This window comes from Poecilia latipinna, unplaced genomic scaffold, assembly GCF_001443285.1.
Source record: "Poecilia latipinna isolate Pla-1442-1.1 unplaced genomic scaffold, P_latipinna-1.0 Scaffold188, whole genome shotgun sequence".
NCBI lineage: Eukaryota > Metazoa > Chordata > Actinopteri > Cyprinodontiformes > Poeciliidae > Poecilia > Poecilia latipinna.
The window spans coordinates 295,266-318,796 of NW_015112804.1; the positions used below are offsets into that span (position 1 = coordinate 295,266).

General features: G+C 40.0%; 2 protein-coding genes across 2 annotated transcripts in view; one reads left to right on the plus strand and one right to left on the minus strand.

Moving 5' to 3' along the window:
* LOC106946383 (rho GTPase-activating protein 8-like) overlaps positions 1 to 23,531 on the minus strand; it is a 121,802-nt gene that overhangs the window by 42,935 nt on the left and 55,336 nt on the right. The window contains exons 4-5 of the mRNA XM_015030660.1: positions 23,048 to 23,138; positions 13,336 to 13,459 (exon numbers count right to left, since the gene is read on the minus strand). Of these exons, the coding sequence (XP_014886146.1) occupies positions 13,336 to 13,459; positions 23,048 to 23,138 (215 nt within the window). The remainder of the gene's footprint in view (positions 1 to 13,335; positions 13,460 to 23,047; positions 23,139 to 23,531) is intronic.
* LOC106946387 (shaker-related potassium channel tsha2) lies at positions 19,392 to 22,096 on the plus strand. The gene is made up of 2 exons (XM_015030664.1): positions 19,392 to 20,041; positions 20,315 to 22,096. Exon 2 carries the CDS (start codon positions 20,460 to 20,462, stop codon positions 21,900 to 21,902), a length of 1,443 nt encoding a protein of 480 aa, XP_014886150.1. The 5' UTR covers positions 19,392 to 20,041; positions 20,315 to 20,459; the 3' UTR covers positions 21,903 to 22,096.

Sequence of the window (23,531 nt, forward strand, 5' to 3'; positions counted from 1 at the left end):
GATTTATCCAAATTAATTTGTATTTTCAGGATATTTTCTTTGAATTGTTCTGAATAATTAATACTCTATATCAGTGGTTCTTAACCTGGGTTCGATCGAACCCCAGGGGTTCAATGAGTCGGTCTCAGGGGTTCGGCGGAGCCTCTGCCACGGAGGTAAAGTCACACTTGTGTAAAGTCGTGATGACGCCCCGCTTTGCCGTCACTTGGTGCAGAGGATCACGTTACATTGCTGAGCCAATCAGAGCTGCGGAGGAGCACTGATTTTAGGAGTTTCACTCTCAGCATGGATTTTAACTTGTGTCTTTAATTACTTCAGCAAAACTCACAGTTTTTACCAAATTCTGTAGCTTTCGGTGTACTTCTAAATCTGCTCCTTAGTCGCATTTTTTGGGGTTGGTACTGCCTCTAGTGGCGTGGGGGTGGTAACACAACTAATATAATTACATTACTAAATCAGAATACCGCAAAGTCTTTATTATTTATTATAAATTTTTCATTCTCTTAAGAATGTAGAGCTAATTAAATGATCTAAACAAGACCTTAAAGTGGTTCCAGTTTCTCTCGATGGCCAACCTGTTGAAACTGTGGAAAATGTGGGTCATTCCTGGACAGTCAGCTCAATTTTGTTGAAAACACCGACTATATTTTGAAGAACTGTTCTCAGAGACTCTACATTTTAAGAAGACTTAGTGATCTTGGGGTGACCCAACTAGACTCTAGTTGGGTCACCCCTATGTCTTGAATTTGGGGGGAAAAATTCATATTTTATTTATCACTACAGAAGGGTTCAGTGAATGCGCATATGAAACTGGTGGGTTCGGTACCTCAAAAAAGGTTAACAACCGCTGATAAAGATGGTAAACTAAAAAGCCGGAATCAAAAGTTTAAAGTTAAAGTTAAAAAAAAAAGTTAAAGAAGAAATGCAGAAACAGAGTTTGGACATAAACATGATGAAAGCTGCTTGAAGGAAGCAGTTTTGGGGTTTAAGGATGACGTTCCAGCGGAGTCAGGAATCCTGCATGTCTGAAAGAGGCGATGGAGGATAAATCCTGATCCCTGCTTGGTATGCAAACACACACTCTGCTCTGTCTGTCTAAGTCTGCCTGACTCCTAAAGAGATGTGACAAGCACCTCAGATGGTCGTGACTCATGCAGCTGTTTGGATCAAATCACGTCCGAAAGCAGAGGACGACGCAGGTTTGGCCTAAACGTCCGATTGCAGCGACTCCATCACTTCCTGTTTTCCATCAGGTTCATACAGGAACAGGCAGCAAACGATACATTTATTATCACTTTTATTTTATTTTTATGGTCTCTGTAGCGCTGAGATTAAATGGTGTTTAATACTGCCATACTGTGCTGATATGAAAACAAGTCTGATTTATTTAGGTTTGTCCGTATAGATGTAGAAAGACATAAAGTGGTTAAACAGAAAATTATTCTTAAGGTTACATTTAAAAATTAGTTTGTAAAATTTAATAAATGTTTAAGCTTTTTACATTGTTCCTGAAAATCGTTTATCTCTTTTCAAGACTCAAATTTTGTGCTGTAATAATTTGAAGTCTAACTGATATCTGTAGTTCGAGGATGGATGGACGGACAGAGTGTTTTTATTTTTATTAAACACTGACGCTGTGTTTCACAGCTTGAACATTTTAAAATTATTCACATCTATAGAAAATTAAATGTAGAATTTAAAAGCATCTGGAGTTTTGGAATATTATTGTTCCATGAAGAACATTCAGCAGTCCACTTCCAACTTTAACCTGCTGGTGGCGCTGTAGCGCTCTGTTCAGTCAGAGAGACAGATTTATCTTCAGGAATATTTCTACTCCAGTTTTCTCTACTGAACTCCATCAGCGGCTCTGATCTGAGCTCGAATGTTTACATGTTTACATGAACGTGACGATGGAAGTGAGGAGGACTTTTGTTTTGCAACAACCGGCAGGCGGAGGCGTCACACGGTGGAGGGAGAGGCCTTCCAGGATCTGTCATCCGAGCCGGCACATTGTTTTCCCCGCGGCGACAGGAATGCTGCACTGGTGCTGCTGGGAGTTGTGGGAGTCTAAACTTAGAGGACTGAGCGCATGCTGCACCTGTCCTCCACCCGTCAGCCTGCCGGTCACACCTACGAAGAGCTGAGGAAGCCGCTTCGCCACAGCTGAGCCGCCGAGGCGTTCGTGGGCCGTAGGACGTTACAGCAGCAGTCACCAACCCAAACAGACTCTTCTGGCTTTATTGAACTAACTGAGAAACTTTTAACTTACAACCAAACCACAAAATGTCTCGATGCTCAAACTACGGTTGAAAAACTTATCATGATGTAAATGTTTCATATCAGTCAATAGCAATAATTATTTATCATTGTTTTAAATATTTGAAATACTGCCAAACTTTTCCGTTTTATCCAGTTTTCACTCCAGCTGTTTTTTAAAGCTCTAATGAGACACAGTGGTGAATCGAGGCCTGTCACAATAATTAATAAATCAATTAATTGCATGACAGATTAAAACAAGCTCAATAATTTCCATTTGCATCATTCACCAATTTTCTCTTTTCTCTCTTCCAAAAACTGGCTGATAAAAAGTCTTCACTCTCGTGTTTTAATGTCAACTGTTTATTTATTTTGGATATTTAAAATATATTCCAGTTCCAGTGTTAAAACTTAAACTGCTGCTGTGCAAGTTACTCATCAGGGCGTTGCTAGGCAACCGAAGTTGTGAGGGAGCTTGAAACTGCTTTTTACCCAGCAGATTGTTGCTAGGCAACCAAAGAGTGAGAGATTTAGCTACTAAACAATTAATTACATGATAAATTAAAACATGTTGATGATTAATACTTTTTAAGGGCAATTTTGTTTACAAAGATGTCATAACACATTTTATTTATGATTTCTGTTGTGTGTGTTTATTTTTTGTTGTTGTTTTTGGCTGTTGTGTTTTATTTTGGATGTTTAAAACATCTTCTAGTTCTAGTGTTAACTTTACAAAATTAAAGTTAATTGGTTTTTAAGTGAGCAGGTTTCCATTGCCTCAAACCAACAATATTATTGATTATCACAATAATTCTGGGACAATTTATTGTCCAGCTTCTAAAACACGTTATTGTATAAGTCATGATACTTAAAATGAACAGAAACACTTTAACTAATAACTCTTATTTGCTAAAGGTGTTCTTTAATACCACCAGTTTTTAATCATGTATTTTTATATTTATTCTTAGATTTGGTATCTCAAAAGGGATCCAGATGAGAAAAATCAGTTTGGTTAAATCTGTTGATTACACTTCAGAAAAGATTAAATTAACATGAAAAAAAAATCAGATGTTAGAGTTTAATCACAAACATTAACAGAGCAGCAGCTCTATTAGAGGACGAGTTATTAATGTATTTCTGACAGGTGAGAGTGAGTTTCTGGGAAATGAAGTCGCTCATATTAAGACAATATAAACAGTTTGAATTTGCTCCACATTTTGGGCCAAACATTACAAATGTTGACAATAAGTTTGGTGACAGAACCAATTAGGCGGCTCAGCGCTGAGTCACGACCGCCTCAGTGGTAACAACAGGCAGCCAGAGGCGCAGAGCAAAGATAAAATTAGATGATAATTGTTGTGCTAAAGGCTTCCCATTAGTGGCGTCATACATCTGCTGTTATTTAACCTCCCTCTGCTCATATGCATGACAGCGTGTCGCTGTGAATTACTGCGCCGCTTGAAGGCAGCAGACACCTGGCTGCACCTGAGCTGCAGCATCAGGGAAACAGGGACAAGCAGCCACAGGCTGTTTCTACATCAACGTGGGCATGACTGTTTTAATTCAGCCGTATTGGAGGGTTTTCCAGCATGAATACCACAGAATCTCAACTCAATTCAAGTCCAGACTTTGACTAGGCCACTCTAAAACCTTCTTTTCAGACCACAGAACATATTGAGGTGTTTTTTTGGCAAATGTGAGACGGGCCTTTTGGGTCAGCAGTGGTTTCAGCTGCTTATGGGTGACATGGATTAAAAATATGATATTAGTTTATTAAAATATCAGATCCAATTTCTACAATGGAGCATTAGGGCCATGCTAAGAAAACACAAATATATCAAATTATGAGAATAAAGTTGAAGTAATACAAGAACAAACTAAATAATATATTAGAATTGTCATAATATTTTTCTAATATTTTTCCTTTATTCTCATAATTTATTTATTATTATTATCGCCCTAATATTGCGTCATAGATTACCGATTTTAATTTATTTTTGTCTTGCTTTCTTTTCTTAAAAAGGAATTACAAATTAAGGAAAATATTTTGAAGACGTGGCTTTTATTTCAATCATTCCTTTGGTAATTTTACCAGAAAAAATATCCTTAAAAAATTTGTTTTAATGAGAAAAAAGCTTCTGGTGTGACTATTTCATTCCATGAGGTTCTTTTTTCCAAACAGTTGTTTGCATGATTAATCAGCTATCATTAATAATTTGATGCTGATGTGCTAAAAGATTAATTTATTAAATGTTATCTGCAAAGGTTTTACCAAAGTATAACTTCACAAGATGGTCAACATTCCTTGTTTTCATTTTGTTGTTATTTTTTGAATGGGAGTTCTCGGAGAATTACTTTATTGTCCTAATATTAGGGCTTTATTCTCCTAATTAAAAAGAAATTAATAATCATAGCCTGGCTCTAGTATTACATCACCGAGTTGACATGAATTCAAAGTCCAAATAAACAGAAGCTATAAAAAACGCTTGTCAAACAAGATGGCCGCCCATGAAATGTGTTTTATTTTGAGTAAAGCTTAAGTAAGTGAGACAAAATCCAGAAACTAAATCTGTCAGTGTTTTATGAGACCATTTATAGGGGAACCATTAGTGTTTAATTAATGCTGATGTAAGAATCAGTCAATCAGATCAGTCAAAAGTCTGTTTTTATTTTCTATAACAGAGACAAAGGCAAAATGCTGAGTTGTCCCCCAGGATCAGTGCAGGAAATAAAATGAGGTCTCAGTGTTCCCCCCCCCCCCACTGCCTCCACTTCATCTGCACGTAATTAGGTCCTTGACAAGGACGTGGAGTCCCCCATCTGAAGACTCTCCGTCCTCTCCAGCGTAAAAGCGATTTGACTGCGTGACAATAAAAGCCTTCACACATCATCCTCCTCCTCCCTTCATGTTCTGTTTGGCTACAAACTCCTCCATTTATTACAAACCCTTCATCATTCTCCTCCTCTGCTGCAGAGGCCTGGCCAGCTGTCCGTCAGCAGCAGCTAAGACAGAAAGACAAACGCTGCTCATCACCAGACACAGCTACGGCTCATCAGTCATCTCGCCTACATTACCCAGAATGCCAAACAGAAATGCCATGATGAATTACGTCTTCTAAGTTTTCCCTTTTCCCACAAATAAATCAACTCTGTTAGCTGAAACCAAGCAGAAACAATGACTCTGAAGTAAATCCAATAGTTAGCTGATTCCATCATTCTTGGCCAATCAGAGTTCAGCTGCTGGCCAAGCAGTAAAACAATGTTTGGCCTCAAGAGGATAGCATTCACCTCTTTCAACATGTTAAACTTCTCATTAATTTCAACATTATTGAAATAATTCAGCAGGGTAGCCTTGCTAACGTCACTTAGCATTGTTAGCAAAGATGGCATTAGCATTCTCTCCTCATCTAGTGTTTACGAACTACTTAAGTAATAACAATATCTCGAAATAATTTGTCATTTACAAATGTTTCAGAAGAAACGAAATGCAGCACAGCTTTGTTAGAATCAGTTCGCATGTTTACAATGTTAGCAGTGCTGACTCAAACATGTTCATTTAACTTTGATCCCTATAAAACCCAGTTTTTGAAAAAAAAAGCAGATTTTTTTCTTGTTAGTAATATTAAAGTCATTCATACTTAGCAATAGCAAAACTTTATTTATAGTAAATTTGTTATTCAAAAAACTTTTTAAACTTTTATCTTTATCAGTGCTACTGAAACAAACTACAGCACATTGCATTCTGGGTAAATACAACCAAACAAACATGCTAGACTAGCGCTAGCAGAAAAAAATGTCTCAGTCTTCCACCAAAGAAAAGAGAAATCCCATAATTGCTCAAATCTGGCGCCATTCCATTCTCATTTACAATTGGTGAAGAAAGAAGATGCGATCAGTGTTTTCTGCAGAAGTTTCATGTTGTTTCCTTCAGTAATTCTTGGTGCAGCGCCCCTACAGGTGAGGAGGGGAACAGGTTTCTCTATGTGTTTGGTTGGTTTGACTGTGCATCATGAAAGAGAACTGCAGCAGCAGAAAATGTAACAAATGTTGCAATTTTGGTCCCAATCAGACAAAATCTACTGGACTATCAAGTGTGAAAATTTAAATTCAAAAATACTTTATTTAATTTCCCTTTGGGATCAATAAACATCCTTAGTGTTGCAGGACACTGGACTAGAGTTGGATATCTCTGGTCTGGTGTTTCTGGAAGTCATCAAGAATACTGGTCACAACCAGCTCAATAATGATTGGTTCAAACAAAAACTCTGTTGGATAATAGTGCACAAATGCACTGCGTTGGAGTCAGGTGTTAAAGGCTTTCTGTGTTCAATGACAAGGAGCAGAAAGCAATATATATTCAGTGAGGAGCAAAAGAACTTCAAGGTCATTTTACTGAGTGAGAATAGGAAAACATTTCAGGGATAAAAATTCCTTCCTTACATGGTGACGCCAAAGCTGCTCAAGAGAGGACAGACAGTGCAAGTTTCAGCTGTAGGAGACCACAGGAAGTCCTGAACGTCAGAGCTCGCTCAAAGGGCGAAGAACTGTGACCTGAGGGGACCATTCAATACGTTTCTCTATGATCCGCTTGATAAACTGTCACTGGGATACGCAGGATATTTGCGGAGCAGTCAGCATGTTCTGCTCCAAGTGATTCCTCCCTCAAAGACCTTGAACTACATGTTTGATGCGCTCCTCCTCCACATGCTGCATCGCTGCGGAGGACTTAGGTCACCTCTGATAAGTCCTCTGTGTACAACCTGACCATCTATAAACAGGAACACAAAGAGACAAGATGCTGACCTTAAGGTACAAGATGTGACGATGTTATCAGAAGTACAGGAAAGCCAGGTTTTGGACAAGTTCAGGGACAACAGTTTCTACACAACATCTGTTAAAATGTTTGAGTCTTACTTCTGAGAAAGCATCGGGTAAGTTCAGAAAATTAACCTCTAAATTCCAGGAAAGTACCTGAAAGTTTTTAAAAACAACCTCTTACTTTGAAAAGCAGAAATCAATTCAGAAAATCTGTCCTTAAGACATCCATTCAAGCCTGAATGGCTCTCAGAGTTAGCGCGCCATCTTGGATTTAAACCACAGCGTCTCCATCTGCATCTCCGACTTCAGCTTCACATCCTGCTGCATTCACTGAACCTTGGAAACTTTGATTGCTTTCTGCTTTGGCTTTATTGACAGTAAGTAAATTCACTCTTTTAAAAAGCTAAAACTTCCAAGCAGATTATCTGAAGTTTTTCTTTAGAACAAAGGAAGCCTAATTAACCGGGTCCATTTGGGTTGTAACTCATCCAGCTCTGTCTGTCAGTGTGACCTTCTATCCAGCTTCACTGTGGAGACACTTTATGAGGTAATTAGTGCAGCTTGCAGCTCTGCAGAGGAGGGAGCTAATCCACCTGAGTAGAGATTACTTTTATTCAGAAAAAAGTTATTTAATGGGAGTTCTGGTTCTCATGTTCACTGGTTAATCCCATCTGTCTTCTAGTTGGAATATAATCTTAATGTTTTTCTCTTAGCCACATTTTAAATCTTTTAAGTTCTTGAGCGTTTCACAGTGTTTTCTGGTCCAATTTTTCTCCATCCTGCAGGATCACCAGATTATATCAAATTATATCAATCAGTCCCTCCAATTTCTTGAGAATTATGGTGGAAATTCACGCAAAATCAACAAATCCCTGCACTTTTTTGAGCTAGTATTTGGGAGTTGGGAGTCAAACATTATCAAAACCTTTCTTGCTTGTACCAACAGCTGCCTCAGATTATATATTATAGTCCATTATCTATAAAGCGAGTAATAAAAAGTCGCATTTACCATCATAAGTAAGCGCAAATAGTTCCACAAACACTTTGATTTTTATTGCAAAAAATCAAAAAGTATCACGAAATCGTGGAGGGACTGAAAAGATAAAATAATATTAATTAATTTCAAGAATTCATTGATATTTTAACAATTTGTGAACAACTTTTATCAATTCATTTTGGCCCAAAACAAAAATGAGTTTGACACCCCTGGAGTAAATGTAACCCAACTCTGCCAATATCTGGTTGGTAAAATTGGTTTCCATATATATTATTCACTTAATCTGACTGAGTTTGAATTACTTTGCAAAGAACAAAGAACTGAATTTCAGTTTCTTGATGTGCAAAGTTGTTAAAAACTCAAAAGATTTGCAGCCGTAGAGCTGATTCCAGAAAATACCGACTCTGGAGAACGGAAAGAAATAAAAGCCACATGGATGGATGGATGGATGGATGGGCTCAGATTTTTCCTTGTGAAAAAGCAGATCACAACTGTTTTTCCAACTATTTAAAAGGAACGCAACAAGCGGGGTAAAAATAAACAGTTTTTCCTTGAACATGAATGCAGCAGGAGATGGAAAAATCTGGTCAAATAAAACACTTAATGAGGAAAACAGTTCAGAAGTGACATTAAAGGACCCGTCACCGCGCTCTGCGTCTCAGAGGAAAGACTCGGTGCCGTTGTGATCGGAGGTTTTCTGCTACCTCATTATAATTGCCTCTGATTGGGGTCATCTCACTGCGGGTAATTGTAATAATTGCCTTCTTTCCTGTTCGTTCTGCTACGACTTTCAGCAGAAACAAAGAAAAATATTAATATCTTCTTCTTCTCTTTAAAAGCTGGGGGATTTGAGTAAAAAAAAAAAAAAAGAAAGAAAGCACTGCATATAAGCAAAATTAATGTTTTATATTTTAAAAACAAAGACAACAGCACAACGTTAGGATGGTGCAGCAGAGGAAACTGTTATTTTTCATCTCTGAAACATTTCAGAGCGCGGATAAAAACTCTGCTTGGCTGCATCGCGTCCTGCTGCTACCTCCGGCGGCATTTTACGTTACCATGGTAACAAATTAATCAAAACGAGAAGCCAAGAACGGTCAAACAGCAGAATAAAAAGACACAAACAATATGGCCGATCCGCAAGGGCCAATCTATTCAGTCTGATTCTACGTTTGTGATTTATTATTCATTTTAAATTATATATTTAGAAATTATAATTGCACTTCCTGAACCATTTCAAAGGTTTGTTGCAGTTTATTTTTACATGTTTGACAAATCTATTGTTCTTGTCAATTTCAGTTTAGTTATTTTACATTACTTAGTTTAGTTTATTTTGGACTATTGACAATAATTATTAATAAAATACGAGTTAGTAAAATGTTGCTAATATTTCCTGTTGGAAAGCATTAATTAAAAACAGAATGTATTATCTTTTATCTCATAATTATTGGCCAGATTAATTTTTAAAATGTGGTAATATTTGACTCATTCATGATTCTTTTAGTAATAAAATCCTTTTGTTCCCCGTAACCACAGACTAGTAAAATATGGCTAAAACATCAAACAAGTCTAAATGTAAAACTCATGATTTCCTTAAATTATTTTAAAGAAAATTAGTTAGGATATTCCAATCAAAGTTATTGTAGAAAGTGATGGCTGTTGGCAGGAAAGATCTCCTGTAGCAGTCTGTATTACAGTGAATTTCAAGAAGCCTCTGACTGAAGATACTCTGCTTTCCCAAGGCAGTTAGCAAATAAATTTATTATTCTGTACATTTATGTCCTGAATTTAAAAAATGAAATGTTTTAAGTCGGTTCAGGTGTTCTTCTGTATCGGTATCGGCCGATACAGGTATCGGTGCATTCCAGTTTAACGGGAATATAACAGAAATCATAAATGTAAAGTTAAAGTTTATAAATGCCAGAGGAGTGCGTTTCTACGCTCTGTTTGTTTCTGAGCTGAAAGCAGAAACATCCTGGCTGTGATGGGATGTGACAGGTCAATCTCAGCCGCTCAGCATCCATCCCAGGGAGGTCCGCCCCAGGTTGCCACGGATACCGGCAGTCGGGCACGGCAGGGAAACACTTCCTCCTCCTCTTCCTCCCCCTGAGGGAGTGAGGCTGAGAATTAATTCTGCTTTGGACCTTATTTCTTCTTCCTGCTCGGCAGCAGGAGACGGAGGCGATAAGCCGGCCTCGGTTAGCCGCTGCGGCCGTGATGCAGCGCTGGAATTACCTTTAACTGATCTGCTAATGTGAAAGCGGGATGATGTATGTGAAGGTGATGACAGGGGCAGTGGCAGCGTCAGGCGGCTCTTTTACCTCCATGCAGGGTGAATAATAACCACCCGGGTCAGCAGCAGCGCTTTATTTCAGCTCACCTTGCAGCGTCCTGCTGCGGCCGCCTGAAGCCCACAGATAAAACCAGAACCGAGTCAAACAAGGATGCGCAGCGATAAGGAAACCCATCCTGCAGCTCACCACACGCTGCTACAAATCATTCAATCTGCCAATTATCGACTTCTGTTCTTCTCTATGGTCTGTAGATTTCACTCAGAGGTGTTTTTGGTTAACTTGAGCTGCAAAAAACACAAAATCTTACCATGCATTTTTTTTTTTAGTTTCAACTGCAAATACATCAGAACCCTTCAAACTAGACAAAACTAACTCACAAGTAATTTTTCAGCAACATATGGGAACTGTTTTAAGTCAATAAATCCAAAACATTGTTGAAAAAGCACAAGTTGCCCTGGTAGATTATTTAAATGATCATAAGAGATCATTTAAATAATTCTAAAAACAGTCTCTTAAATCCATTTCTTAAAATTAAATATTACTGAACATCTTTTCAGTTCCTCTAGAATTTCGCGATTGTTTTTGTGATTTTTTTTGCAATAAAAATCAAAGTTTTTGTGCTACTATTTGGAAATATTTGCGATATTTGCACTTATTTATGACGGTAAATGCGACTTTTTTATTACTCGCACAGCCCTAATTTCACACCAGGGGCCTCCATGTTGGTCTCGTCTTTTTGATCCCAGCGTTCCCAGAGCGTTCGGACGCTGCCGCTCCAGTGATTGATGGAGCTATTCTTGCTGTGGTGACCCGTTACGTAAAACCCAGTCAGACCCTAAAAATAAGAGCTGGCTTTCCAGGACGTTCATTGTTTGTTTTAGTGCAGCAGCAGCAGGAATCCGAGCCCCCCAACCGCCCGGCCTGTGATCCAATGCACGACCCCTCCCACATTAGTCACATTAGAGCCGGCCACGTGCGGCGGTGCATGAAGGTTATTGACGTTTGGCTCAATGTGACGACGGAGGGAGGGAACCAGGAAGGGCTCGGTCTCCAAACAACAAGTAGGAACCAGGCAGAGAGCCAATCAGCAGACAGAGATCCAAAGTAAATACAAAATGATAACAGAGTTCACAAATCTGAAAGTTTGCAGAACTTAAATGAAGAAACACATCTTAAGTCTTTATTTTTCACATTTTAATCTTCTGTCTTATCAGTGTTTACTCAGATTTTAGACTTAAGACCATTATGAATGACATTTAAAACCTACATCATGTCAGACATTTCCAAAAATATTGCATATTTCATAAGTATTGCCTTTTTGCACAGAATGGTTGCAGCATCAAACGTGAATCAGTGGCAAGAAAGACGCAAAAAGACAGGACCCTCTGGTTAGCTAGCTAGCCAGGGTTTATTAGCAGCTAATTAGCAGTAGCATTAGCCGCCTCCAGTAACAGAATATAATGAAGATATTTGTGTCCGACTAAAACTTATAGAAAAATCCAACAACAAAAATAATGACATGGAAAATATGAGATTAAATAATTCTGCCAGAAAACTGCAAAACTGCTGAAACACTGAAAACTTCAGAGTTGCTCTTATGTGTCATTGAGCAAAAATTATCAACTGACAGTCCACAATATACTGTATTCAATAATCTTTTTTAAAAGGCAAAATATTATCAAAGATAGAGGAGAAGCAGGTCGGTCGACATGTCAATACTTTTAAAGGGCCAGTAAAATGTAAAATCAATTTTTTTAGCTTACATATTAAAGTTATTCCCTCATCAAAAACAAACCTGGAGTGTTGCTTTGATTCTTTCACGCATGTTTTCCAACTCCTTTAGTGCAAAATGTCTGGGTGGACTTAGCTCCATCTTTGAGATGTAGCTTCTCCCCCACTCAGCTCCTTCAGACTAGCCAGGAGCAATTAGCAAACACATGGGTGAACTGAGCATTTGATGAGCTCATCATAGGAGCTACTTCTCAGTGCAATGCTTGTATAAACGCTGTTAAAGGGTTAATAGAGGAGCCAGGCTATGATGACTTCCTGAAGGTGGAGTTTCAGAAAGAGCCAGAGCTTCTTAAAGAGACAGAGACCCAATTTCATGGGATTAAATTACAATGTCAAATATCTTTTTAATCAAATTTGATAAATACAGCATTTTCATAACAAATGAAGGCATCATAGTTACTTTACTATGCTATAAAATGGGCCTAGAAATTACATATTACCACGTCTTTAAGGTTTTCACCAATTAATATTAAAATATGTCTGGTTTTTTTCACGCCCCACTCAGAACCACTTCAGATCACGTTCTTAAAGTGAAACAAGAAAAACAACGCAAAGCGAAATTTATATTCATTCTTTCAGGAACAGGAACAAACATGATTCAAATGTCTGTCTGTGCGGAAAACCTTCAGTTCCTGAGGTCGACTGCGTCTTATTTTGTCTCTGGCAAACCCGTCTTCAGACCTGCAGCTCCTCACATGAATAATCACCTCCATTAAGGCAGGAAACTGAGGCGCAGTCTTTGTTTGTGCTGCTTCCCTTTGAAGACACCGTAATGACACCCTGACAGTGAATCATGAGCGCATCGAGCGTGTGATTACAATCTTCGCCATGCATTCTGACGAGCCCGCCATTACGCCGCAGCGTTGTTTCCATCGGTTATGATTTTATACGATGGTGCCCGCGCGCGCCGGTCTGACGGCTTCACCGGCCTGCTAACGGAGTATGGAGAGAGGTCACCGGCTGCACGTGTGAGGAGGCTTTTTATAACAGCAGCACACACCGATTTATTTCAGGGGTTTGCAGAAACACCAGGGCTGAAGGTGAGGACGACCAGACAGGAAACATGATCCTTTTCATTGATAAAGACTGGATGGATTGATCGGAACAGTTTTGACTGATTGGTAAAACAATGCAGACCTGGAACCGCAAAAATCTACACAACTGAACCTCAAATGTTACCTGATGCAGCAGGAAAATATGTCATCTCTCTGCATGCCGACAGTCTGTGGGTGACCTGGGTAATTTCCTAATGCGTCCCAGTGGAAAGGAGCGATTCCTGGGTGAGTGCTGAGGTCACCTTCACCTGCAGATGTGTCCAGGAAACAAACAAGGAAAACCAGTTTACTGCTGTGCCACAGCTGCACAGATGCTGAGAGGAAAAAGTACTTGAAACAGAGATTCATCCACAAGTTAGAGTAAACCTTAGATAGCAGAAGAAAAGCAATTTTTAATTTTTGGAAGTGTTTATGCTTCTGTCATGATATCTGTGTTTGATGGTGGACCCAAATGAAGATGTGGTAGATGAGGCAGATGAAGAATGTTTTAATAAAAAAAATATCAGAACTTTAAAAAACAAAGAAGAACAGAGGGAGCCAGAGAAGAACAAAAACATAAATCTAAGGGTAAACCAGGGAAGAGATGGTTTACCCTGGAGGATCCAGCAAGGAGTAACTGAGAATGAGTTGAATATAAACTGGGAAGGTTGATTACTACAGTGTTTTTCAACCTTTATTGAGCCAAGGTACATTGTTTTAATTGAAAAAATCACGAGGCACACCACCAACCAAAAATGTAAACAAAGATACTCTGTAGCTGCCTATATTATATAGTCATTCTTATCAAAGTGTCTTGAATAGGAATCAAAGGAACACAAAAACGTATTTTTATCATATTTTACATTTCTTATTTCAAATTGCACGTAACATGTCCACTTCAAAAATACACCTGAACACAACAACCACAACAATGTGGTCTTAAATTTAAAGAAGTTGTAGAAAACTTCAAAGTGTTTTACAAACTAATCCACAAGCATTTTTATAGCTGGAATACAGAAAATAATTCTTATTCTGAAAGAAGCAATAATATTTGGGAAAGATTTCATTGTTACAATATGAAGATTTGCATGTACAAAATGTCAATATCTGTCTATTTTACCGATCTAGTGTGAAACCTGTGCATATTTGGATGAAAACAGCTGATTTCCTGGCATAAATTGAAGAAACACAAAGCTCTTCCTCAACAGCTCTCAGTCTCTGTTTTTAGTTTTTATAGTAACCAGGCTTGAGAAGCTCACTTCACACAGACATGTTTGGGAAATGGACCCATGTTCTTTCCAACTACTGCTGAGCTTCACTGTCATCACAGTCTTGCTAGATACGATGCTCTCACCGCTACCTGTAACATTCATGGCTCACTAATTCTCTTGTTTTAATGTAAAATGCTCTGTACCATCTAGTGGTAAGAAAATTACATGATTACGCCGCTAGCCACTACTAACCATGGTTTCGTTCACGCCGAGCTTAAGTGCAGCGGCTTTATTTCCCTCCTGTAGTAGCAAATCGACAGCCCTCAACTTAAAAGCTGCATCATATGAGTTTGAAAACATTTCTCCGTCCTGCCTGCTGCTAGCATGTGGTTGTTCTAAATGAAAATCAACGCGTTCTTCTTTGATTTACAATTTTGACTTCTAATTATTCACTTCCTGTTAGAGAGCCCCCTGGTGGTTGAAGAAAAATACACAGAAAAGACGCACCGGGCTAAAATCCGCATGATTCAAAGTTTAGGAAAAAAGTAGCAGCTTAATGTCCGGAAAATACGGTACCATAGGTGAAATTGAATAATTTCCACGGCACACCTGACGATCACTCACGGCACACTAGTGTGCCGCGGAACAGTGGTTGAAAACCACTGGATTACTAAACAAGGAGCAGAAAGCTGATTAGAAACGGGTTGCAGGTGTGAGGAGAGAGAAAGAGAAGCACTAAAGAATAACTTAACATAATAAACTAGAATCACGAAGGAAGGACTGAACTAAATTAAAACTGGGAATAAAGTAATATAATAAAGAGAAACTAAGGAATACAGAACAAACAAACCTCAAAACAACACACAATCCTAACAGCTTCCTGTTTCATAATGTTTGTTGCTGCTATTAAGCTAACCTGAAAATATCTGGAACTGCGATTGAGATACCCATCCATCCATTGTCTTATCCTCTGCAGGAACACGGAGGGCTGGTGACTTTCTCCAGCAGTCATTGGGCGAGAGGCGGGGTACTTCCTGAAAAGGTCGCCAGTTCATCACATACGCACAAACTCACACCTAAGGGCAACTTTAGAGAGACCAACTGACCCAGCAGTCAGTGGCTTCAATTGGACCTTAATACCAGAAGAGATGAAGCTTTTCTAAACACAGCTGTGATAACAGGAAATCCTCCTGAAGGCCTGAATTACTGACACTGAACAGAGAAACGTTAAACTTCACCGGACAGCAGACTGACCTCAGTACACATTATTTCGAAAAAATATATAATATTTCAATAACACTTATATCCATGTTTGGTTTCTATGATAGTAAATCTATTTGTGTTGTAGATACCAGGGATCATGTATTGTGTATCAGTGTGACATAAACTGGAACTTATCAGATTGTTATCCAGGGTCTCTGTGCATCTTGGTTAAGTATTTTTTTTTTACTTCTAATTTTTTTTACGTTACAAGCAGATAACTTGGAAAACGTTGTGATTCCCTACTGTGATTATTGTTTCTAACAAAGTTCAGTTTGTAAATAAAAAAATAAACTATTTTTTTAACTATAATTATTAGTGCTGTTGTTCCACAGGGTCGTGTATTCAGCCTCTCCAGCTTTTTAACTACCATAAAGCCAGATTGATAACATAAATGTCTGCTTTATTTAGAAAAACATATCCGTTGTTGCAGATTACATGCAAATGTTTTGTATCTGAATATCTTTTTATACTTATAGCATTCTCATAAGCATTGGGGTGGAAACATATATTTATTTAATGCAGATGCATGTTTTTATAATTGCAACAACAGAAAATATGACAAATATTACCAAGAATATTCTACAAAAAGTTTTATAAAAGTACCCCATGCTCTATAAAATGTGTATATGGTCCTGTAAGGTCACTGCATTTTACCTAACATGGAGGAAAATTAACTAAGACTAAATATTTTAAATGGGATAAAAACAAGGGAACTAAGCAGAATAAAATGATGGGGAGATTAATGTAGAACTCTGATATCCTATAAAATGTTAGAATAAGACTTATTTGTGCATTGATTTCACATTTTATTTGTTTGTTGCAAACCCTAAAAAACAACAAAAACGTCTGACTTTACCACAAGTTTTGTTTTTCTGGGGAAGATTCATTCAAACCACAAAGCCTAAAAGTCTGTAGAACTTCGTCAAATTAAGAAAAAGTTATTATTTCAGATTAACAGATTTTAAAGCAGCTGCTCAAAGTAAATCTTCTTCTCTAATTTTACCTGATTTGGTTATAAAGCAGCTGATCCCAGATCAGTGTCTGTCACCCGTTTAAATGAAATGAAAACGAGGGAAACCGCTCAGCTGCTGCGGCGGCTCATTTACATTGGAGTGTGGGATTTCACCAGTGGGGAGGTGTCCCACTTTACGTCCAGTGTTCAAGTCATTCATGTCCTAATTCTATTTCACGCTAATTCAGTCTTATGTATGAAGCGTCTTCATAGCAGGAATGGGACCAGTAAGCATCTGCTCCTCACACTCCTGAATTATTGTTCAACATATCTGTTGACGACGTTTTCTAAAGTAAATCTGAATTAAAGCAGCTTTTTATAAAACACCAAGAAAGCAGCACTTATCTTACACTGATGAATCATGAATGAACCTTCAAATTCTGCCTAAATATTGATAAAATGTGGCTGTGGCACAGTTGAGCCTTCATCCTACATAAGATGGAGTTCTGCAGAATAAACACAACAAGCTCCTGACCATTTTTCAAACCCAACTCCTCTAAGTGACCCAGAACAGCACAGTTCAAACCTCTGGCTCTCTATCATCCATTATGGTGACAAGGATAACTTTTTCAGGCTGGGAAAGTCCTATTTGCTCTGTTTGGGCATTAAAAGGGGCAGATTTCATATTTTAATCCCAGAGGTGGGTGAAACAGTCCAGGAACAACCTGAAGACAAGGTGACTGTGTTGGGATGTCCCATGAAGTTTAAAGAGGCCAAAACTATGATAAATAACAAAAATAAAATTAATTCAGGCCTTATCTTTGGACAGAAGGAGGAATAATCAAGAGTCATGGCTCAGCTTCAGTTATTACAGCTAGAAACTAGAGATTGGGCCCAAAATCTGGGTTTGAACCTTCACAGATGCATAAAGACAGTTACAAACTCAGCCTTCTGTCACCTGAAGAACATTTCCAGGGTTAAAGGACTAATGTTGCACCAAGATCTAGAGAAACTCATCCATGCATTTATAGTTCGTCGCATTGATTACTGTGACACGTCTGCCTAAAAAGATCTATCAGATCCAAAGTTCTGCTGCTGGAGTTCTGATTAAAACCAGGAAGACAGAGAACATCGGCCCAGTCTTAGAATCCTTCCACTAGACTGTAAAATACTGTTATTAATCTATAAATCACTGAACAGCTTAGCAGCAAACTACATTATCAGCCTTCCAGACTCCTCAGGTCTGGAAGAAGCTGCATGGAGAAGCAGCATTCAGTTTCTATGCACCACAAATCTGGAACAAACTTCCAGAAAACTGCAAAACAGCTGAAACACTGAGCACCCACCTGTTTAGAGCTGCTTTTGAACCATAATAGATGGAACACTGATCAACATATTTGATGTGTATTGATGATTTTGATGAATGTTTCTCAGATTTGTGACTGTATGAAGTTTTTATGACTCTTTATTTTTATGTTTTTATGATGTATAGCACTTTGAATTGCAAAAATGTGCAACACAAATAAACTTGACATGCTGTTAAGAGTTGCCCCTTTAAGGTTTAATCCAGATGTTTATCGTTTCCCAGCAACCTAAAACATTTTCTGAGCTGCAGTCCATCAGGAAAGATGGACCGGAGTGATGTTTCACCAACATGTAGAGGGAAATGTTTCAAACAGCCAGCTGGTGTGTGTGAGTGTGTGTTGATGTTGCCGGCGATGAGCTCACAGGATGCTGGGAATGAGCTGGTGTGTTGCTGCAGTGGCTGCAGCCAGCTGGGGCTGGGATTTCGCCATGAGTCAAACGATTTGGGTCGCAGTAATGAGAGAGACACACGGAGAGAGGATGAGTAAGAAAGATTTTAAAGTGGATTTGGAAACAGGAAGACAGGTTGTTGCACCAAATTCCCTTGAAGTTTTCAAAAGGTATTAAGGAGCTAATAAGCAGCCGGTGCAACCAACAATAACTCTCAGTTTTGGTTTTCCGTCTGGTTTAACAGACTTCTGATTGGTTTTGGTTTCAGTGAAGTTTCTGCAGGTTTCACCAATTCAAATTTAAGACTTTTTAAGAGTCTAAGGATCATTCTGAATGGAATTAGAGACTTACATCTCCATAAAAGTATAAAAATACTTTTTAATTTATACATGATAGAAGCTGAGTTAGGTAGTTCACTAATTAACAAGGGTATGCTAGCAGAGTAGCTTCAATTGTCTCGAGTCACAAAACGCAATGAAGATGAGCGCAACTCAAACTAAAAAAAAATACATAAAATACACAAGATCAAATAGTCCTGTCAAGACAAAATGCAAGTATTTAAGGTGAACTTACTTCTTAGTGACATTTAAGTCCTTAATTGTAGATACGCGATACCTTCAGATTTTTGCAAGGCAGCATTTAAAGCTCTAAACTCAAGAAAAGGAACTTTAAAACCAATTCCAAAATAAAATGTAGTGAATATCGAACCTGGTGATTTGACCAGACTGGTAAAAAGAGCATTAAAATAGTAATAGTAATAATGCTATTAAACAGTAGAAGGCACCGCAACACGAAAATGTTTTATTTTATGTGACAGGAAGGAAGGAAGGAAGGAAGGAAGGAAGGAAGGAAGGAAGGAAGGAAAGAGAAGAAAAGAAGCAGAAAGGCAACAAGAAAGAGTATAGATAGATAGATAGATAGATAGATAGATAGATAGCTAGATAGATAGATAGATAGATAGATAGATAGATAGATAGATAGATAGATAGATAAGAAGGGGAGGAAAGAAGGAAACTATTTACAGTGTGATTCTGAATAAAAACTGGAAAACACTTAAAGATACTACAGATTTATATTTATACATATTTATATTTATATATCCAGTAACATAAACTACACTAAAACTAAGTACACCACACAGTTCAGATTAAACTCTAACATGATGCATTCAAGTCTGACAACATGTGGAAAAGTTTAAGGGGTGTAAAAACTTTTGCAGTCGCAGTATCTGTATTAAAATGAACTTGATGCAGTTTGTGTCTCTGTTCCTGCTTCTGTTCATTTCTTCATTTATTTTCTGAATGACTCCCTCCCTCCTCCCCTCCTCGGGGTCAATCCATGGGAAAAGAAAGTTTTCCTGCAGCCCTGAGAGAAATCCAGTTATTTTCGGACAACACGTCACCGGTTTTAGTTGCAGCCCAGAAACTTCTTTCCATCATCCAGCTCGCTTTCTTCCCTCTCTCTCTTTCCCTCTCTCTCTCTATGAACTTGTTGCACAGCTGTGTTGTTCCCCGTTCTCACGCACGGCGCCGCACGCCCGCAGCGGCGCACACATGAGCGGGCAGCTTGAGGAAACGTCAGCAGGTTTCGGCTCGCTGCGTGACATTGCGGTGCCCGTTTTCCTTTCAGCGAACGACTCAAGGATGGACGCGTGACGCACCGAGCCACAGGTATTCATTTAGCGGGGGATCGTTGAGGATTTCTGCAGGCATTTTTTGCATGAAATCTCTTCCATTTTTGGAGGTTTATTCCTCAAGATGCATGGTTATTTTTTGGAGCGCAAACAGCGACCCATGTGATAACCTTGAACCAACAGGTTCATTACGCACGACACTTTCCGTCGGAAAATACAGTTTTTTCTCAATTGTGACTCATTTATGGTCATGAAATCAGATTAATCTCGAGCATATGTGCTTGCATGTGTGTTTTTATTTCCTCCTCAGTGAGGGAGCGTGCACACACGTCAGCTCGGGGAGGGCAAAGCCTGCTTAAAATGCAGCGAATGTGACAGCCGAGCCCACAGTCCAGACTACAGCAGCGCCTGGACGGGAAAGGTGAAGCGGGGCGGGGGCGGGGGGCACCAGCAGCATGACCGTGGTGCCCGGGGAGAACCTGGATGAGACGGTGGCACTGGCCGCGCTGTCCGCCCAGGATGTGTACGACCCGGAGCGAGCCGACAACCAGGAGTGCTGCGAGCGGGTGGTCATCAACATCTCCGGGCTGCGCTTCGAGACGCAGCTGAAGACCCTGGCCCAGTTCCCCGCCACTCTGTTGGGGGACCCGCGCAAAAGGATGCGCTTCTTCGACCCGCTCAGGAACGAGTACTTCTTTGACCGGAACCGACCCAGCTTCGATGCCATCCTGTACTACTACCAGTCCGGAGGACGGCTCCGGAGACCGGTCAACGTGCCGGTGGACATCTTCATGGAGGAGATCAAGTTCTACGAGCTGGGAGAGGAGGTGATCGAGAACTTTAAGGAGGATGAAGGGTTCATCAAGGAGGAGGAGCGGCCGCTGCCGGAGAACGAGTTCCAGCGGCAGGTCTGGCTCCTGTTCGAGTACCCCGAGAGCTCCGGACCCGCTCGGGGCATCGCCATCGTCTCCGTGCTGGTCATCCTCATCTCCATCGTTATCTTCTGCTTGGAGACCTTACCCGAGTTTAGGGAGGAGGCCCGGATCTTCGAGGGGATGATCCCGACAAACGGCACCGCGGGCGCAGAGCCGCCGAACCCGTTCACGGACCCGTTCTTCATCGTGGAGACGCTCTGCATCATCTGGTTCTCCTTCGAGCTTCTGGTCAGGTTCCTCGCCTGCCCCAGCAAGCCCGCCTTCTTCAAGAACATCATGAACACTATCGACATCGTGGCCATCATGCCCTACTTCATCACGCTGGGGCTGGAGCTGGCGGAGCACCAGGGCAACGGCCAGCAGGCCATGTCGCTGGCCATTCTGAGGGTCATCCGCCTGGTCCGGGTCTTCCGGATCTTCAAGCTCTCACGCCACTCCAAGGGGCTGCAGATTCTGGGGAAGACGCTGCAGGCCAGCATGCGAGAGCTGGGCCTCCTCATCTTCTTCCTCTTCATCGGGGTCATCCTCTTCTCCAGCGCCGTGTACTTCGCGGAAACCGACGACCCGGAGTCGGGCTTCAGCAGCATCCCGGACGCCTTCTGGTGGGCCGTGGTTTCCATGACAACGGTAGGCTACGGCGACATGTGTCCAGTGACCATCGGTGGGAAGATCGTGGGGTCCCTGTGCGCCATCGCCGGGGTCCTGACCATCGCGCTTCCGGTTCCGGTCATCGTCTCCAACTTCAACTACTTCTACCACCGGGAGACCGAGCACGAGGAGCAGTTCCAGTACACGCACGTGACCTGCGGGCAGCAGCAGGCTCCGTTCGGCGAGTTCAAGCGGAGCGACAGCCGGCCGTCGCTGTCCAAGTCCGACTACCCGGACAGCGAGGACGCGGACTCCGTCAAGTACACGAACTGCAGCCCGCACAAGGCGTACGGCGGGAAGCTGACGGACGTCTGAGGCTCCTTGTTTCCGCCAGCAGGGGGAATGTTTTCAGTTGGATCCCCTCTCCACTCATGACACGGTCTTCCATCCAGCAGGACAACTGATCAGCCTCTGTAGCACTTTACTGTCATTAGTGAGCAGCTTTAAGGTTTACATTCTTCTGACACGGGACCAAATTAAAACTCAGTTTAAAACTTAAAAAAAAAAAAGCCTGCGAGACAACACGCAGGGTTGGGGGGAACACAAAATAAGAAAACCCTCATTGAATTAAACACAACGAATCTGGCGTGAAGCTTTTTCCAATACAACAGCGCCATCGTGTGGTCAAAGCGGCTCACTGCGCCGCCGTGGCAGATGCAGTTTCCATGGCAACCTTCCAGACTTTTCTGTTGTTGTCTGGTGCAGGAGCAAAAAGTGAGGAGGCTCCAAACCACCATATTGTGGAAGCATCCATGTTGTTAAAAAACCCACACACAAACTGAGACGCTCAGCAAATAATTACTAACGACAAGTTAAAAAATATAATTAAATACAGTAAAAATATTAGGATTATAAGTTTCAGCAGCAATTTAATACACTAAGTTCATTTTTAGATGTTTTAGAGCTCAACCTCGTCTATCGTGGATATAAATATGTTAAAAAAAGATAATTTAAAGAAAAATACATAGAGTAAGCAATCAAAATGAAAAATCAAGAATTAACAGAAAATACTAAATTATATTCATGCTTTATAGTTGTACAGTAGCACAAAAAAGGTTAAAATAGAAACATAAATTGTAATACGTAAATTAAAAAAAAAAATTATTTATTTTAGGGGATTTTAAGATAAAATCCAAATCAAGAACTAGTTTAAACTATTAAATTTAATATATTTAAATGAGTTCAAGTCTGAAAAGATATCAAACTTTTCAACAAATCATTGCACTGCTAAATATTTTTGGTCCAAAAATAATAAGGAATAATAATTCAGTTTTAATGCACAAAAGAAAACAAGAATGTATGAAGAAAATAGGAAAGAAAACATCACAGGATTTTCCTTTAACTGAGTTTAGAAATAATAATAAAAAAAATCCCTAACTCAAATATTTTTTCAAAAAGTATTTAAAATAAAAAGATCAGTCCCTTGTTTTCATAGAGATCCCTGCGTTTCTGATCCATACCTGATCCGAGCTGAAGGCCCCTCAGTGTTGGAGCTTCCTGGTCCTGCAGCACCTGGACACACCTGGACGGCGGGCGGAGCAGATGGAGCTGCTGGAGACAAAAACAGAGGATTTTTAACAAGCTGACGGAGTAAAACCCTTCACTGGAGTTTATCAGACTGATGGATGTTTGGAGGAAAAGTCTGACGGGTCTTCAGCTCAGACCAACGTTCAGTTCTGGTCCCACAAGGTGAGCCATCAAACTTTCTGTTGTCACTTCCTGTCTGACCAACATGTTGCACAAAACATTTTAATCAGTAAGCACATTTAGTCAAAGATTTAGTTAAGAAATCCAGATTCAGTTCCTTCATTTGGCCAGATGGGGGCAGTCCAAATTCATTTTGATCAGTTTATTTTAGTTCCTCCTGTTGTGTGAAGACAAAATGCAAACTTTTTCCATTATGATTGTTTCTTTGAATAAAGTAAAATTAAAACACAGAGAAAA